Source organism: Clarias gariepinus, chromosome 7 (genome assembly GCF_024256425.1).
Source record: "Clarias gariepinus isolate MV-2021 ecotype Netherlands chromosome 7, CGAR_prim_01v2, whole genome shotgun sequence".
Taxonomy (NCBI): domain Eukaryota; kingdom Metazoa; phylum Chordata; class Actinopteri; order Siluriformes; family Clariidae; genus Clarias; species Clarias gariepinus.
In genome coordinates this window covers 19042501-19061039 of record NC_071106.1, presented here as the reverse complement: position 1 = coordinate 19061039, position 18539 = coordinate 19042501, and the positions used below count along the sequence as shown (strand labels likewise).

The 18539-nt window shown below is 39.1% G+C and overlaps 1 protein-coding gene across 1 annotated transcript in view; it reads left to right on the top strand.

The window, feature by feature from the left end:
* megf11 (multiple EGF-like-domains 11) overlaps positions 1–18539 on the top strand; it is an 85894-nt gene that overhangs the window by 41389 nt on the left and 25966 nt on the right. The window contains exons 6-13 of the mRNA XM_053499990.1: positions 4508–4754; positions 4879–4999; positions 6588–6724; positions 7814–8026; positions 10682–10856; positions 14246–14366; positions 16111–16274; positions 16434–16536. Of these exons, the coding sequence (XP_053355965.1) occupies positions 4508–4754; positions 4879–4999; positions 6588–6724; positions 7814–8026; positions 10682–10856; positions 14246–14366; positions 16111–16274; positions 16434–16536 (1281 nt within the window). The remainder of the gene's footprint in view (positions 1–4507; positions 4755–4878; positions 5000–6587; positions 6725–7813; positions 8027–10681; positions 10857–14245; positions 14367–16110; positions 16275–16433; positions 16537–18539) is intronic.

Here is an 18539-nt window from a genome sequence, read left to right as displayed (position 1 = left end):
TATTACTATCTTGACCTCTGATTCAGACCAGAAGCTGGATAGCCTGTCCCTGCAGAGACTTGTACAAATTTACTGAGGTACAGAATGAACCTTAAACACTGCCGTTATGGTTCTGGGTCTTTCATCTACTATTATTATTATGTTGCACACTGCCCATTCAATATGTCTTTCCAATCCACTGTTACCAGATTAAACCACTGGATCTCAACTCTTATAAAAGTACAGTGTACAAACTTAGATCTAATGCTTTGATGAAGCTATTATCCCCAGTACACACCATCTGATTTACTGGTTACAGCAAAGCCTGGTGACATTAATGTGGGTTACGTTGCAGGTCTCACTACTTGAATTCAGTTCTCTGTCCACACTCATTTAAACACTAACCATGTAAGTCTCTACCCATGGGGAAGGGTGTACTCATACATTCCTTCCTAATTCCCTTCAGGTTTCTACTCATTTTCTTTGTATAGCTTTTGCCTCTTACCCTTCAAAAACAAACTGATGCAGATCCGGCTGTGAGTATGGTTTTTCATCTTTTCCTGTGTTGCTGAATGAACTCTGGCTCCTTAATCACTGGTAAATGCTGTCAGTGGTCTACATTGTCATTTGGGTTCTGGGGAGTTTGTAAAAGCGTCTATGCATGGAGAGATGGCAAATTAATAGACTTTAGCTGGAGTTAGGCTATGGAGTCACTTTGCTGGGGAAAAGAAGATTTTAAGTCTTCCAATGGCAAATGTTGTGAGGCTCCTGGGGAGCCCAAAGGGGAAAAATCTGCAAGTTAAGGTTTGCCTGAATTTCCCACTTTATTCGTCTATTCTGTTTCACAGTAATTTAGTGCAGTTGCAAACGAGCCACACAGGCAAATTTCTGGCTACATCAAAGCTCACTCAGCGGCTAAAGTTGAAGAAGCGAGGCTCTCACTTTAGGTCTGATGAAGCTTTGACGAGGTCTGGGTCAGACAGCTGGTGATGTGCTCTGTTTGTCTGCTCTTTCTCTCATCAGCGTGGGAGAACTGAATGGTGGGGGGTGGACAGATGATTGACTGTAAGCGGAGCAAGCGATGAACTGCTCATCCATCTCGCCCGACCACCCACCGATTCTCCACATCCATAGGGGCTTGGTCATTTGTGTGGCATGTGAGCTCAGCCTTCATGCCAGATTAACTCAAATCAATACCTTGCTTAGCACCCCCCCTTCCTCCACCCCCCCACTGGGCCACTTAATCCAGCATACTCCAGCCAAGTTTGAGAAGGCGCTCCCACTCTGCTGGGTGATACGACCCCCCCCCCCCCAAACCCCCACCCTCCCCACCAAAGTGATGTGACGGGTTTTTTTCCCACCGCTGATCATGTGCTTCAGGTTTGTCTGGTGAAAAGACCAGGCACAACTTCCTCCCTGCCAAAAGGTTTCATTAAGACTTCATTCTTTTCTAGCACATCCTTCTTATCTCAGCCAAATGAACATGGGTAGACCATTCCCCAAATCTGTTAGTATTTATCAGCAGTGAAGCCAGAATCAATACATAAATATTCACTTCCTGCAGCTAAGGCTTCATGCTGGTGTTTTTTATTGCAGTGTCTGCTGGGGGCGAATGAGAGACACAAGGCTGTCTGAATCACTGCCAGTTTATGTTTAACATCTCATAAAATACCAAAATGACAATGTAATACCTGGGAAAAAGCAAATATGGTGATGCACTACTTTAATGATTTTATTGTTTTAGGTGATTTCATGACTTGACTTCATTCAAAGTTATTAGTGGATTAATACACAATCATACACAAGAGTAATTGCTAATGAAGAAACTATAATAAGTAATAATGTGGATTCAGTTCTTGTTCCATTGGATCATCTTTTATATGCCTAATCTATATGTATAGCTACAGTACTTTTTGAAAATATTGGAATGCCAAATCACATTTATTTATTTATTTATTTATTTATTTATTATTGTTGTTATTTTTTATACATTAAAGAAATTTAGTCAGATTAAAAAATATGATTTGGTAAATCCAAAAAACTTAGCTCAATTCCTAATATTTATATCTATATGTATTCAACAATTCACCTTTTGTTTAAACCACTCCATTTATCAAGTTATGAAAAATATTGTTACCCTTTTGATTGTTTAATTGTTTAAGTAATTAATAGCACTGAGTGTCTACTGTATATTTGTTGTTAAAAAATCAACATGAAGATCTTAGAGCTGGCTACTGGAGAAAAGCTAGCCAAGTATAAAACCAACCAGAGCCATTGCACATGCATTTGGCATAGCCAGGACAACAATTAGAAATTTTCGGCAGGCAGTGCCATCTGTTAAATTTTGGAATTACCGTGAGGTGCATGGAATGAAGATGTGATATTGTGTTTATTAAGTAGACTTTAATTGCTTATAATCGCGTATTTAAAAAATGTACAGCGCCATCTGTTGAATTTTGATTGTATGATGAAGTAATGCTTGAACTTAGATAAAAGTAATGCTTTTTTTCATTGTTGATTTTTCTATAAGGATGTTTCGGTGATTGTGATTAAACAAACCCTATATTACCTACATCTGTGAAAACCTTATTAAAATTCATTCAGTAGTTTTTATGTGATGCGTGCACAAACAAATGAACAAACAAATCGACAAAATTCCAAAAACCTTCTGTGTGTGGTTATATTTATGTGGTTTATGTGTTCTATTTTTTATCTTACAGTACATCCCCTTAAATATTTTTATCCATTTCATGTTTTTCCTGTTTGTTGGTTATAGATAAATGTTATGTTCCTGGGCAAATTTTGTTTAAAAGTAACTCGTCAGTCAATAAGACTGACCATTTAAAATTTTTATACCTATTTGTCAAAAAACTTAACCATAAACTTGATATAATTATATGTTCTATTTCAACAATCAACTGCTTTTTTATCAATATATTGTGGAAGATTTTGAAACCCCTACTCAATTCATTAAAAATGATGCACGATCCTGCCTTTGATCTTTCCTCTGCTCAGAACTAGAGATTGCACGATATGAGTTTTTCTTTTCCAGTCCCGATACTGACACCTTGCCTATGAGTTAATATCGATGTCCATCCCATAATATTATAGCGCATCTAAATCCAATTTCTTTTTCAAAACTTTTTCATTTCTTACAGGATTGAATCTAATTTTTTTGCAAGATGCAAGATCACCATTTTTACTGGTATCAGACAGATATCATAATCATCTTGAGTATCAAACATTTATTTCTTACCCCCACATATACTGTAACAAATCCTAACAGAAATTTCTAGGTATCCAGCTTGGTGGATTATTTTCAATACAAATCTTTTACTACAGATGTTCAGTACACTTATTGCTACAGATACTCCACAGATGTTTAACCACAGATGTTTGGTGATAAACTGATAACCTATAGATTATCTACTAAACATCAACAAATTTAAACTGGATTATCTGTAATAAAATAAAAATCATAAGTTGGAAGTCTCTTCCTTTCCAAACCTTGATGGCTCTGTGTACTACTACACAACTCAAATGTAATTGTAATGTCTATCCTGTACCACATCACCACTCACTCATGGCATTCCTTCAAACCTGCTGGTATCATTAGCAGTAGAACTGATTCAGTCATCTGTTTATCTTTTATATTGGTTCATCTGTTTTAAATTATTTTTCATAAATATGGACTTACTGTATTTTATTCACAGATTGAATGATGGGTTGGCTCACTTATACCAGCTGCTGGCAATGGGTTCTGGTTCTCTAGATACTTGCCCGCTGACATTTCTTTGTTTCTTTTTGTCCCTCTGAGTATGTGATAACCTTGGACTTTACCCACCGCAGTCCCACATCCACTCTTGATGGCACAAGCACTTGTTTTCCTTGAACATCGAGTGGCACATTTTTATGTTGCAGTATGGCATTTTCATTTTCATTTCCATTGCTTTATATTCAGGATTGACAAGATTTGTGCTACAATTATATAGAATTGCTACAAGGTTCTGTATGCTCTTTTTGAGAATGATCATGTGCTAGGAGGAAGTATACAGAAACTATGTTACAAATAGAACTAGAATTGTTTACTGTAATTATTAAATTCTTATTTATAAGAGGACAGTTGTCCTGTCATTATGGCATTTGAGATGCCTATTAGGCATTTAGATCTAGACCCAGCATTTTATATAGCTGTTTTTTTTTTTTTTGGCAGTGAAAAATGTTGTAAAGTGCTCAACAAATAAAACTGAATTGAAATTAAATTGGGTTTAGAGCATTTACACATGGTAGTAGTAGTGAGAATTGCCCTTCCAGGATTGGAATGTGACACACATTGGTTATTTTCTCCTGTACAGAAGCTTATTTGTTTTACTGCATATTTAATAACTTTATGCCCTTTGAGTAAATTAGTACACTAAAACTAAATCAAATGTTGTGTTTCCAGGTTACTTCTAATGGCCTCATAAATTTCAGCATTCATTTTGTTCATCTGTAATATTTGTGTCCTCTGCTTGTTTTTGTGCCCCAGGCTGTGAGAGTGGCTACTGGGGCCCTCACTGCAGTAACCGCTGTCAGTGTCAGAATGGAGCCCTGTGTAACCCCATCACTGGGGCCTGTGTCTGCACGGATGGCTATCAAGGCTGGCGATGCGAGGACCCCTGTGAGCCTGGCTACTATGGCAAAGGTTGCCAGCTGCAGTGCCAGTGTCTTAATGGTGCCACCTGTCATCACGAAACCGGCGAGTGCATCTGTGCCCCTGGCTATATGGGTGCTGTGTAAGTAGCTTTTCAAACATAGCAACTGCATAAATATGGTTTCTTATAACACAATTACCAGTGTTAACACTTTCATAGTGCAAATTTTTTTATTTCAGTTTTTTTTCTCTCTCTGCTACTACAGCTGTGGTGTACGCTGTCCCTCTGGCAGTCATGGGACCCAGTGTGAGCAGCGCTGCCCCTGCCAGAATGGTGGAACTTGCCACCACATCACTGGAGAGTGCTCATGTCCAGCTGGCTGGACCGTAAGGCTACAATGCGTACAGCGGGTGAAATACTAAAAGTAGGGAAGTGACAAGGGAGATGAATCAAAGAATGACAAAGAGAGGAGAGGAACAGGGATCAGGGGACAGAGGATGAGGGGAAAGGTTGAGAGAAATGAAGGAGAGGGGAATGAAGGATGACTGATGGAGGAATAGATGACATGAGATGGAATGAAACTGAGAGAGTCATGGAGAAAGGGTAATTGGGGGCTAAACTAGGGGTTAAATGAATATAGAGTTTTTGAGACAGGGGAGCAGTGGGGTAGAGACTGAGTGGCAGGGACACTGCATATGTGGAAATGTACGAGTGAAAGAAATGCAAGCTATCAACAAAAAACGGAAAGCACCTGATGCTTATTATTGGCATTGTTTATTAGTATTGTAGGCATTATATACAGTATGTGTCGTTGAGATATATACAGTACACATATACAGTATACAGTTTTTTCACAGTGCAATTATTTATTTAACAAATATAAAGCCATAAAGAAAAATCATGTGGGCAATACTAAATACCCCCATGATTCAATAACTTCAAGATCCACCTTTAGCAGCAATAACTTGAAGTAATCATTAGTCCTGTATGACTTTATCAGTCCCTCACATCATTATGAAGGAATTTTGGCCCATTCCTCAATACAACACTGCTTCAGTTTATTGAAGTTTTTGGGAATTCCCTCATGCACAGCTTGCTTAAGGTCCCACCACATCATTTCAGTTGGATTGAGGTCTGGACTTTGACTAGTTCACTCCAAAACCTTAATTATTTTCTCTTTCAGCCATTCTGATATAGATTTACTGGTGTGGTTCAAATGATCATCCTGTTGCATGACCTCATTTTGACCAAGCTTAAGCTGTCAGACAGGAGGCCTCACATTTGCCTCAAGGATACTCTAGTATACAGACGAGTACATGGTCGATGACTCAATGACTGCTAGATCCTGAGGCTCCAAAGCAAGCGCAAATCATTAGCATGGTCTGACTTTTGGGAGAATGTGCTGGAATGTCCCCTCTTGATAAGATTGGCAACTGTCCTGACTGCTTGCCATGTGTGGAATCTAGAATGTTCAACTCCAAATTGTTTGGAAATGCAATTATAACACTTTCCATATTAATGTGCAGTGGCAATTGCTTTTCTAAGACCATAGGTTATGTCTTTCCCTTTTGGACCAGCAACCTGCCTAAACTTTTGCTTTTATAGATCTGTGGATGATCAATTCATTAAGGCCTAATAATTAGCATCACCTGGCTACAACTTGCCCTCTTAAATCCCTTGGAAGCAGTAAAGTGGTACTTAGTATTGTCCACATGTTGTTGTTTTTTTTGCCTTGATTTTAGGTAATGGCATGGTGAACAGTTACATGTTGTTCGTCAGCTAGTATTTGCATAATACTGATATATATATATATATATATATATATATATATATATATATATATATATAACAGTATGTGTCATCTTTCTGTCAAATCCCCGAAGCTTTTAGTAAAATCCTTGATTCGATTTGTGTAAATTGATCTTTTTAATTCTCCACCACTCACTCACACACAATTTTTTTATTACACTACAGGGGTCTGTGTGTGCCCAGCCCTGCCCTTTAGGAAAATTCGGCATCAACTGCAGCAAGGACTGCTCGTGCCGTAACGGGGGACTGTGTGACCACATCACTGGACAATGTCAATGTATTGCAGGTTACACTGGCCGCAGGTACATAAGAGGGTTTAAATCACGAACTTACCACTCCATCAGTACAACGATAAAGCTTATAGTGACCTTATTTCTTCTGTTATTAGCTTTAGAATGTTCACTTTATCTAAACTCCTTTGTTCTGTCAATGACATCTGAAAATGACTCTTTTATTAAGGGCAAGCTGTAGGTTCTATTATTTTGCCTGCCACATCAAGGTTAATTTGTGTTTATTGTATAATTCTTTTTAAACAAACTAAAGAAATGGTAAATATTTAGCTACTTATTATTGTATGATTATCTGTTCCACCTTTGTATTCATCGTAATCTGACCTTCTTGTGTCCATCAGCCGCACTCCTGGCTCTGCTCTGGTTGTTTCTAGCCATTAATTGCCAGTAATGGAGTTGTATTAAGAGTCAAGTGAAATGGCTGTGTCTCTTTATTACCCTGGGTTGTCCCTAGGGTTTATTAGCTTGCCAGGGTGATTGTAGGATAAAATGCTTCTAGGACAAATCCTTCTTTTTCTCTAATATTTTGCAAAATTGCTCCCATTCATTTGCTCTGTGACAGGTGAATTAACCCAGCAGGAATGATCTGAGATTGTGTTCGTGTGTTAGGACACCCCTCCCTCCCACACCCCTCTGCAATAACACCCATCTCTCCCAGTACAGGCAATACTGCTGTAATTTAAATGCGAAACATAACTAGTCCATTTTATAATTTAATTGAGCTATTTATCTGTCTCCTAATGGCTTCATTGGACACTTAGATTGATGCTCTGCCAAGATTGTATATTTAACTTCTTGAAAAAGATTCTCTCTCCTTAAGTCACTTTGCTATTCCATGCAGAGAACAGGCCATGGTTTTAATTATATTCACTGTATATGATTACAGTGGCCTTACCTTGCTCTGCTCCAAAGGAGAATATGAGCACAGGTAGTGCCAAAACATTGCAGAGCTCTACCATATGACCTATATATTTGACCTGAAATATGACAGCCTTTCATTATGTTTTTCTAATGGGTTCCTAGTGATTGACTGGCAGGATACTAATAATTAAAAGTGTGGTAAGCTCTTTCACTCTGAGTAAAGTATGTCTGATGTGCCAGGTGCCAGGAGGAGTGCCCTGTTGGTACATACGGCCAGCAGTGTGCCCTCCACTGCGACTGTCAGAATGGGGCCAAGTGTTACCACATCAATGGTGCCTGTCTGTGTGACACAGGCTTTAAAGGGCCTCATTGCCAGGAGAGATTCTGCCCCCCAGGGTTGTATGGGCTTATATGTGACAAATACTGCCCCTGTAATGCTACAAATACTTTGAGGTAAGCACACAACACACACTTTACAGTAAGGTACAGTAAAGACCATAGTGAATGTACACACTCTAAAGACCACAACAAAAACCACTTAGACTAGACATCTTACAGAACATGCTCACCTTTAGCAGTTTATGGATGTATTTTTTGCAGTCGTGCAGTACAGCACCTGATACTACAAATTAGATTCCTTGCCTTGGTGAGCAGAAAAACTCATTAGGTGAAGCAGGTGGTGCATTATAGGGATAGAATATATTCAACACTACACTGTTCATTTATGACCAGAGAGAAATGTAATTACTTTTTGATTAAACTAAGGAATTACCTTATTCATTTAATATCATGTACTATAGAGGAAATACACAATATCTACCATGAAAATACGTTTGTTATCAAAGGCCATATTAAAAGGTGGAACTTATATCTAGAAGGTACTATATGTCAGTATTCATTCATGCAAGATAATCAGTGTTACAGAGCTACACAGATGTTAAGTTTCTTCCATAGAGATGTTAAACTTGCCCATAAATACACACTACCAGTCAAAAGTTTGGACACACCTTCTAATGGTCTTTCCTGATTTTTATTTCTTTCTACATTGTAAAACAATGCTGAAGGCATCCAAAATATACTATATGATAATCTCTTCTGGCTGGTAACTCTAAATCTTCCTTTTCTCTATAGGTAAGCTAGAGAGGAAAGTTTTATTCAGGAGAGCCAGTTTCATTATGGTGCTTTATGGGTTTCACAAATGCAATACACTTGACAATTTTTCTTGCTCCAACTGCTCAAGAACAGCTGACCTTCATGTCTTAAATTACCTTAATTAGACTTCACTATACATAATTATCTTATGTCATATGTTCTATCTCATAGTTTTAAAAAGAAAAATCCAGTATTGTTCCAGAATGTAGAAAATAAATCCAAACCTTTGACTGGTTTATGCACACACACACTATATATATATATATATATATATATATACAGTGGAACGCTGGATTACGAGCGTAATTTGTTCCAGAAGCAGGCTCGTATTTAAAAACACTCATGAACCAAATTGAATTTTCCCATAAGAAATGATGGAAACTCAAATTCCAAAATAAAATACATTAAAATAATTAACACAAAATATGCCTTGTTTATGCCAGAGGTCAGAGGAGAAAGACTAGACTGGTTAGAGCTTATAGAATGGCAATTGTAACTCAAACTACATCTTTTTACAACCGAGGTATACCAAAAAGCATCTCTTAATGCACAACCTTAAAGCAGGTGGACTGCAGCTGCAGAAGACCTCACCAGATGCCACTCCTCTCAGCTAAGAACAGGAAACTCAGGCTACATTGGCTACAACCTACCTGAGTATTGTTGCTAACCACGTCAATCCCTTTATGACCACAGGATAACATATCATGTCACAAAGCTAAAATCATCTCAAACTGAATTCCTAAACATGACAATGAGTTTACTCTACTCAAATAGCCTCCACAATCACTAGATCCCAATCCAATAACCCGCCTTTGGGAAACGGTGGAATGGAAAATTCTCATGATGGATGTGGACCAAAATCTCTATGGAATGTTTCCAGTATCTTGTTGAACCCATGCCATGAAGAATTAAGGTGGTTCTGAAGGCAGAAGTGGCCAGTTAGTGTTTACTGGGAAATGCTGGTTTGTCATGACATTGGAAGAGTAAACGGCTTCTTAACTATTTTTAAAATGTCCAGTCAACCGTCTACATAAGGAATTTTCAATGGTTTTCAATATACTAATAGTATAATAAACAATTAAAATAATTGTTTACGGGGGAAAAATATATGATAAAATATATGATACATGATAATATTTAAGTTTTTAGTTTACCAGTTTAGTATTAATTCATATTATTCATATTATTTGGAGGCCAAATCATAGACGGTCAAGGGGCCAAATGGTCATTATTAATGCACATAATGCACAGAAATGTACACATTTTTATTCAAATGTTGGGGTAATTTTGCTACTACATATTCCGCTCCTGTATTCCTGTATCTTCATTATGCATGCTCTACTGAACTCTAAAGATGGTCCTTTGTTTTTAAATGTTTTTTTTTTTTTGGCCAGGAACGCATGCATATGTGTGTATGTGTAAGAGAGGGAGGGGTGGCTATGTGTGTGTGTGTGTGTGTGTGTGTGTGTGTGTGTGTGTGTGTGTGTGTGTGTGTGTGTGTAAAAATATTTTATTCTGACATTGATGTCCTACTTTAAATAGAAATTCCGAACTTTATTTTTTTTTTGTCAGTTACATTTGGATGTGAAAATGATCGAATTGTTTTACGTTACATACTTTCAGCAAGAATTTAAGCTTTACGTTGACCAGCAGTACAATAAAGTACCATAAAGCTCCTTTTCAAAACAGACTGCAGTCATATCCACACTCATCACTTTACAGCATGACCTGAGAGTTTAGTGTCTAGATCCATTTGCTTCAGAGATAGTGTGGTACTCACTCTTTATAGCACCTCATGCTTCCTTTATTAGTTTTAATTTCCTGTCGTTCTTTTATTCTTATTCTGTTGTTATTGGAAGCCATGTTTGTTGCTTTTCTTTGTATCTATTCACGTACTTATTCTCTCTCTCTCTCTCTCCTCTCGTCCTCCCCCTCTCCCCCCCCCCCCCCCCTCAGCTGTCATCCTTTGTCAGGGGAATGCTCCTGTGCAGCTGGGTGGACTGGTTTGTACTGCAATGAGATGTGTCCTCCAGGCTACTATGGTGAGGGCTGCAGTCTGAAGTGCCAATGTGCTAATGGAGCAGACTGTCATGGGGTCACTGGGGCCTGCATCTGTGCTCCTGGCTTCACTGTGAGTCAACATCCATCACTGACCTATTTATATTTTGGAATGCTATGATTTAATGCAGACAAATAGGCTGTGACCTGACATCAGCTATTACAGAAGAGTCTAAGGGTGACTTTTTTTCCTTTTCTTGTGACTGACTGTTTGGTGCGAATTAATTTTTGTGGGGAGAAAGTGATGGGGTTGAGGAGGGGTAATCACATTCAGAGCAAAGAGATTTATTCCTTGGGTTACTTAAGAACAGCTTTACGGAAAGAGCTGCATTGGTCTGGAGATCTGACACTTGACACAGACGCAAAACGTGTCCAAAGTTATTTTCTCGTCCTCTCTTTTGAAACAATAGCGTGATGTAATGTAGTGTAGCTCGGCAGTGGAGTTAACCTCTTAAAAAACATTTTAGGGTTGTACGTGCACATGCACATTAACACACCTACACTTTTCTACAGCCTTCAAGCTCAGCAGGTACTGAAAGCTTAATACTGCTTCATAATAGACATGCCCTGTTACACAGCAGGTCTGGACTTAATATAAAGACCCTTGCCAAATGGAAAAAAAGAAGAGTCAGAGATTCCCTCTGACATTAATAAAAAGTGTCTGGCATATGGATCATGTTAGACAAATCAGAATAATGGATTATGCTGGTTCTGGATTTGCCTTCCTCCCCTTAACTACTAAGCAATGAGGGAAAACAGATGAAGCTAGAAAGATGAAAAATGAGTGGTCAGATGTGATTAAGAATTATATTAATAAAATCCTGCCCTCTGGTTTTATTGTTTTACATAAGCATGTTATTGCCAAGCCTGGTAAGGAGTAAATGCTTTCTCTCGTGATTTAATGGAACAAAGAGAATAAACGGTGATACACAAATAATGACTTGGTGAACTGCTTTCACTGCATGCATTTCCATTTACAAAGAATGGAGGTCTCACAATATAAATGAAGAGCTACACTCTGTGCCGGAGATAAAGACAGAAGCAGTGGCCTGATTAAGACAAACACAGAGCGGGTTGCTCCTGCCAACTCTTACCTTGGCTAGAGTTTTTGAGCTGTCTGGTAGCAGAGCTGCTGTGGCGGATTGCACCAACTAGAGAAGACATTGTCTGTATCTTCATTTCCTTCACCTGCTCCAAATGCAGGATTTAAGAGGCCCTTTGCCAGTTTTATTAAACACAGCTGGAGGAGCTCTGCCCAGAAAACTGCGTTAACTACATTGCAGTGGACCGGGGCCCACTGTGCTTCATTTCCCAGTTAAATATTTCATTCAGTCCTGTATGAAGTCTGTGTCAGAGAAAAACAATGCACATGTACTGTAGTAGCCCCTGGGGTTGAATGCAGTAATATGTCTGAACATAGAAGAGATGCTGCTTTTTGCTGCACATCTGGAGCTATAGTGCATGCTATATAAGGTGATGGTAGCACTTTAAATCAGTATAATATATGGAAATGTATTCTCTCTCACATCTCCCTAAAATACCAGCAGTGTCGAAGTCTCTCTGTTCTTTGTTCTGGTTTGGGTTGAGTCTTGCCTGAGCTCATCATCATATTCAGTTTTTTTCTATTCTGGCTCTAAGCCTTATTCTTTTTATCTTCACAACTCCAGATTCATGTTACTGCCACTAAACCTTTGTCCATACTTTACACAAGTTTTTCTTGGTGTGATAACAGCTTGAATTCTCACATTCACACCATTCAAATGCATTTTAAGCCAACTCCTGTTTTCACACACTTTTAGCATATTGTTTGAGGGCCAATAACAAATTTAGATTCACTGTTTGAAGGATGTTAGTTTTTTAGTCCTCATGATTTTTTTTTTACGCTGGTAAACGCAGATACTGTATTTATGACCTGGGGAGTGTTTTTTAGACCTACTGTATATATAATGTAATGTCTCCACCAAGTCAATTTACATGTAAGATGACGTACAGCAATAAATTCCAATTCTATATCTAAAGCAGACAGTGACAAATTAACTAATTTAATAATTGTAGGAAAGAACAGCTCCTGCAGTCTGTAAATGAAAGACACGCTTTATGCCCAGAAACAATTCATTGCTTAGACTCTTTATTTAGTGCTTTGAACCTAGTGCATTCAGATTCCTGTGTGTCATTAGTGGCTGAAATGATTTTACCACAAGATCACTCACTAGCAAATTACTGGAAGTTAGAGACCAACAGACTTTCCAGCTGCATTTGCTGCTGCACTCACAAACTACTTTCACATCTCCACAATCCCTTCAAGAGAACTGCCAACGTTTGCAGTCTGGAAGTTGTCACTTTTGAGCGGAACAAAGATAACAGCACGTAGATTGATAAAAAATTAATTCGCAGATGTAAGCTTTTCATGTGGGCATGTGGAGAGAGAATGGGTGCAGATGGAGTGGGAGCGTGCGTGAGACGATGAGCACGATGAGCAGGGAGAAAAGCATAGCAATGAGAAGTGAGTGCATAAGAGAGATAGTAGAGAAATAAAGACAGAATGTTGGAGTAAAACAGATAGATAGAGAGAGAGAGAGAGAGAGAGAGAGAGAGAAACACTCCTACTTCCACAGCTGAGTGAAATACTTCATTCAGGCTTCCCTCTCAAACATAGTTCAAGATGCTAATGAGCTCCGTCCCACTGCTTGCACGAGGGAGTCAGGAGCCGCCCTGCACTCTGCTGCTGCACCACTAATTGGAAGGCTAAATCATCATGTCAGCTGTCAATCAGAGGCAGGGATGACACAGCCAGGTACTTGAGATGACCAGCTAAGGGAGACAGAATCCTGTTAAAGCTCACAGATTGCACATGGTCCGGCTCAGATAGAGCCGGGGCTTTGAGAGTTCAGTGCATCTCAGTCACCAGTCACTGGATAGTAATGGATAGATGAGGGGCTGAGGGGCTGGGCGGTCTCACATGGGCTGCTCATTAAATCTGGGCTCTGGCACAGGGACCAAAGCTTCCTCTACTCCCATATGCTGTAGATCCAGGTTTTGCCATTCTGCCTCATTTGTACACGTGATTCAACTCATTAGCTAATTACCAAGGCCTTCATGAGTCGAATTTGACACACCAGAAGAGCAAAAACCTGAGTCAGTTAGAGAAGAGATGATCAGCCATATTGGCCTTGGTGTGCATTTTGTGGAGAAGTTGCATGCCGATCTATTGCTAATTAGCAATGTATAATGTTATGTGAAGGTTCACTGTAAGTCTGATACTAATAGGATTAAATTAGTGCATCTAATTAGCAGCGTTATTCGATTGAAACCATCATTGCTATCCCTAGCAGCTCATCTCATGAAATATAGGAATTTGACCATCTAATGATATTTCCTTAATCCTACCTGTGTGTGTGTGTGTGTGTGTGTGTGTGTGTGTGTGTGTGTGTGTGTGTGTGTGTGTGTGTGTGTTCTTCTCAGGGAGATGACTGCTCCCAGACATGTCCTTCTGGATTTTATGGAACTAACTGCTCATCTACCTGCCACTGCCGTAATCAAGCATCCTGTTCTGCCACTGATGGCTTCTGCATTTGCAAAGAGGGTAAAGTCTCTCTTACAATTTTTTTTCTGTTTAACGCTACTTCAGATTTTAGTCTTTTGGATGCTTAGATATTTATTATGGATATTTACATAAGCCCAAACAAGGTTGCAGCATGAACAGCACACAACAAATCAATGTGTTGTTTAATCAGAATCACTAGAATTGATTTACTATTGCTCACTTAATCAGTTCTTGCATTCCTTCAAGACGTACATTGATGAATTGTTCTTCTAGATTTGTAAATACTGCTTTATTGACCTGCTCATTGTAATCTGTTTACCACTAGACAATATGGGACTTAAAATACATGAGAACAGAAGACGAAACACATTCCCTTTTTTTTTTTTCCTTTTTACTTCTCTGCATGCTATTAAAAAGTTCTTTTCTTAAATCAAAGGATCCACAAAGCCTGGAGGAAGATCCACAAAATGAACTGAATTAGTTATAGAGCTCTGTTTAGAAGTCTGTTTAGATGTCCCCAGCATGGCCTAAACTGAACTACAAAAGCAAGGATTTGTGCAGTCGAGTGCAAATGTTGAATGCATACCTTCAAGACAGAATAAAGAGGACAGTTTACTGTACACAGTAGAGTGACAGTACAAAAGGGTTCCATTTTAGCCATTCATCATATTTATACATTACAAAAGGGAAAAAAAGGTATAAGATATTCACTGGGAAATTAAGAACAAAATGCTATCGAATAAGACCGCAGCATTTTACATTCTAAATCTGATATAAATGTTAACTTGTAACTTGCATTCCACACATTGTACACAACCTCTTTCATATCCTCTGAACAGCTTTTTGAGAAGCTCTCATATGTAATATTTGTGATATGCTTGTCTTTGTGTCGCATGACATCTTAAACAACATTTCTGAGATATCTACTTACTCTGCAGTAGTGTTTAACAATAATTTACACAGTTTAAAGAAAAATATAAAGAAAAATATATATTTTACATCTTTAAGTCAAGTCTTGAGGCTGAGCGAGTCATTTCGCTGGTATGACATTTGATTTGGATTTATTTGTTTATTCGTTTATTTATTAACCAGTGTTATATTTTATTCAGTGGTAAAATTGAACCATGGTAAAGTTATGCAGTTTTTTTTTTTTTTCATTGAAACAATGAGGGATGCCTCAGCTGTGTGTGGCATCTGGCTGATTGTGCTTGAAGAACCCACTTGTGCTGCATAAACTTGGACTAAGTACCATCAGGACATACTGCAGCAGCAGCAGCACCAGAGTTACAGATCCAGTCCCATCACGCTGGGAGCAGGCTCATTTCAGACGCCACCTTTAATCTACATCCCATTCATAATTCACCAGTCCACTAAGAGCCAGTGTTCTCTGTGGCCATCATTCTCTCTTTTTCTCTTACTAACTCTTTCTCTTCCTGTCTAATGTCTAGCCTGAAGCCATGCAAGTATTCTGTTCATTGACCTCAGTGCAGTTCAGGCATCAGGAGGCTTAGGTCTTCCAACTCCTCTATCTGATTTGACCTTACTTCACTTTTCTACCTCCCCGAGTGCCACCTATTGATTGCATTTAATTATAGACTGGAGAGTGCTCATTTAAGTAAAGTTAGATTCATACAGTGCAGTCGGTACTGAGTGTTGTGGATTATCAGTGTTCTAAACTTACCTCCTCTGGCTAGGTACATTAAAGCTGATAACCTGTAAGTAAATTAGTAAATCAATTAATGGGCGTCTTACCATGGCCTGCCTTTCTTTCTGTCTGTGTCAGGCTGGCAGGGTGTGGACTGCTCCATCTTGTGCTCCAGTGGAACCTGGGGTATTGGCTGTAACCAAACATGTTTGTGCACAAACAAGGCAGCTTGTGACCCCATTGATGGCTCTTGCTCCTGTGCACCAGGCTGGAGGGGCAAGCACTGCCAGCTACCTTGCCCTGTGAGTGTGTGCATTAACCAGCCAGGCTATTTCCACCTACCTTCTTTACAAGTTTTGGCTAATACGGATTGTGTGTGTGTGTGTGTGTGTGTGTGTGTGTGTGTGTGTGTGTGTTTGTGTGTGTGCGCGCACACATGTGCGTGTGTGTGCGTGCATCAGGATGGCACCTACGGGATTGAGTGTCGGGAGCACTGTGACTGTAATCATGCCAACGGATGTGATCCCGTCAGTGGCTACTGCCTCTGTTTGGCAGGTTGGACTGGTGAGTAACAGCGTGCAATAGTGACACTAATATTACACCAGCAAACATCATGATTAACTGTTACATGACTCCTAAGCTTGGCATTGGAGACAACATAATGACAACATAATGACACCCTAACTAATGACATAGAGAACATCGCCTGAATTAAACTTCCCTGTGATTAGCAATAGATGCGACAGAATCATTTTCTTTCCTCTTAATGTCCACAAGGTCTTTGGAATTTTTACAGGAAGTATGGAAAATTAAGCAAATTACTGCTCTCATGATTATGTGAACTTGCATTGGGCTTCAGCTGAACATTACTGTAATAGCCTGTTCTGCTGTTAAAGTGCAGAACTGAGCGTTCATTTTCATTTACTTCAAAGTCACAAATCTGCCCCCAGCTAAATGTTCTTGTCTTTCTAACATTCTGAACCACTAAACAATGTGAGTTAAAATGAATTCGATATGCTGAAATGTCATTGTATCAGCCTAAAATGTTACATAGTTTAATGTAGTTAAATTTCACTCATATATATATATTTTTTGTGTTCTAAAGCCATCATTTCCACAAAAGATTTCATTTCCAGATGATACACTGCTTTCTATATCAAAGCCACCCTGATAGCAAAGGAATGATGGCCTAGTGTCAGGCCATGCTAACTTTCATCTGGCCCACATGCCTCCATAAAATGATGGTAATGAACTCATGAGTCTGGCTGTCAGAGTACAGCAAATGCTCCATACCACTAAGCTCAGATCTGACCTAAATTAACATTGGGAGACTTTTATCCCAAAATTTAGATGGTTGGTTGCATTTTGCCTATTTTTACCTATTATTACTGCTACCATTAATTTAACTGTGCCTTATATGGGAAGTGATCATCTTTATTGAACATTTTACACACTACAACAATTCTTAGTTAATCAGGAGAATACATCTCCTTTGGAAAGCTCAAGTTAAATACTTTTGAACAATAGATTGTTTATTATGAGAGTATGAAACATGCCATCTAATTACCCTGCACTTTCTCAGGGGGGACGTTTTTAAAGCCGTATGGTTGTATGAACAGGATAGCAAACTGGGGCTGTGTGTACATTTTAGCCGAGTTAGAGAGTGGAACAAGCTCAGCTTTCGTGTTCAGCAGGAGGCAGAGAGGGTTGGGCAGGAGAGAATATGCAGGGTCTCTATATCTCGCATCACCCAAGCACCTATTCTGGGAAAGGACTCAGCCCTCATTACTGGCGAGAAGGAGCCAGTCGCAGAAAGATCTCACGCTCTGAATCCTGCCCCGGTCTCGGCCATCTGCCCTGCCTAATGGAGTCACCGGGGTGCAAATGGGCCTATGAGACACATTGAACATCTGAAGAGACATGCACTGCATGACAGTGATTTATGGAAATACACAGACACAAAGATGTACAAGAGCATACAGCATGTAAGCTAAGTGAACGAAGGCTCAATTTGGTCTTTACACAAATGGTGATGGAAGAGGATAAAGCAAGAAATGGGAATTGGAGAGTATGAATGTATTTATGGCATAAAGTGTAACATATGCATTGCAGGGACTGGTGTAAGAGCAGCATGAAGAAAGATGGAGAAAAGAAATGAGATAGATGCGACTTTTTTTTTTTTTTAGCAAAGGTGTGAAAGCAAGTGTAGATGTAGAAGGTTAGAAAGAGCAATAGAGAAATGATCAAAAGTGAAAGATATGCCATGGAGAATATGTTTATCAAAGGAGAGGAGACTGGGAGGAAAGAGATTAAATGCTTGCTCCAAAAGAAACCGTGTGTGCACATGTAATATTGAGTGAGATAGAGAAAAAGAAGGTAAGACGGTGAGGGAGCGAGTAGTGTATAGAGAGTTTCAGAACAAGAGGAATGACTGTAACACAGCAAGCTCTGAAAAGCTCCCTGTTGAATAGTTCAGTATGTACGGTATTACACTGTTCACATATATCTTTTATATCACAGCAGCTAAAGGGTTTTTCTTGGGCTACTGAAAATGTTTTTTAACCCTA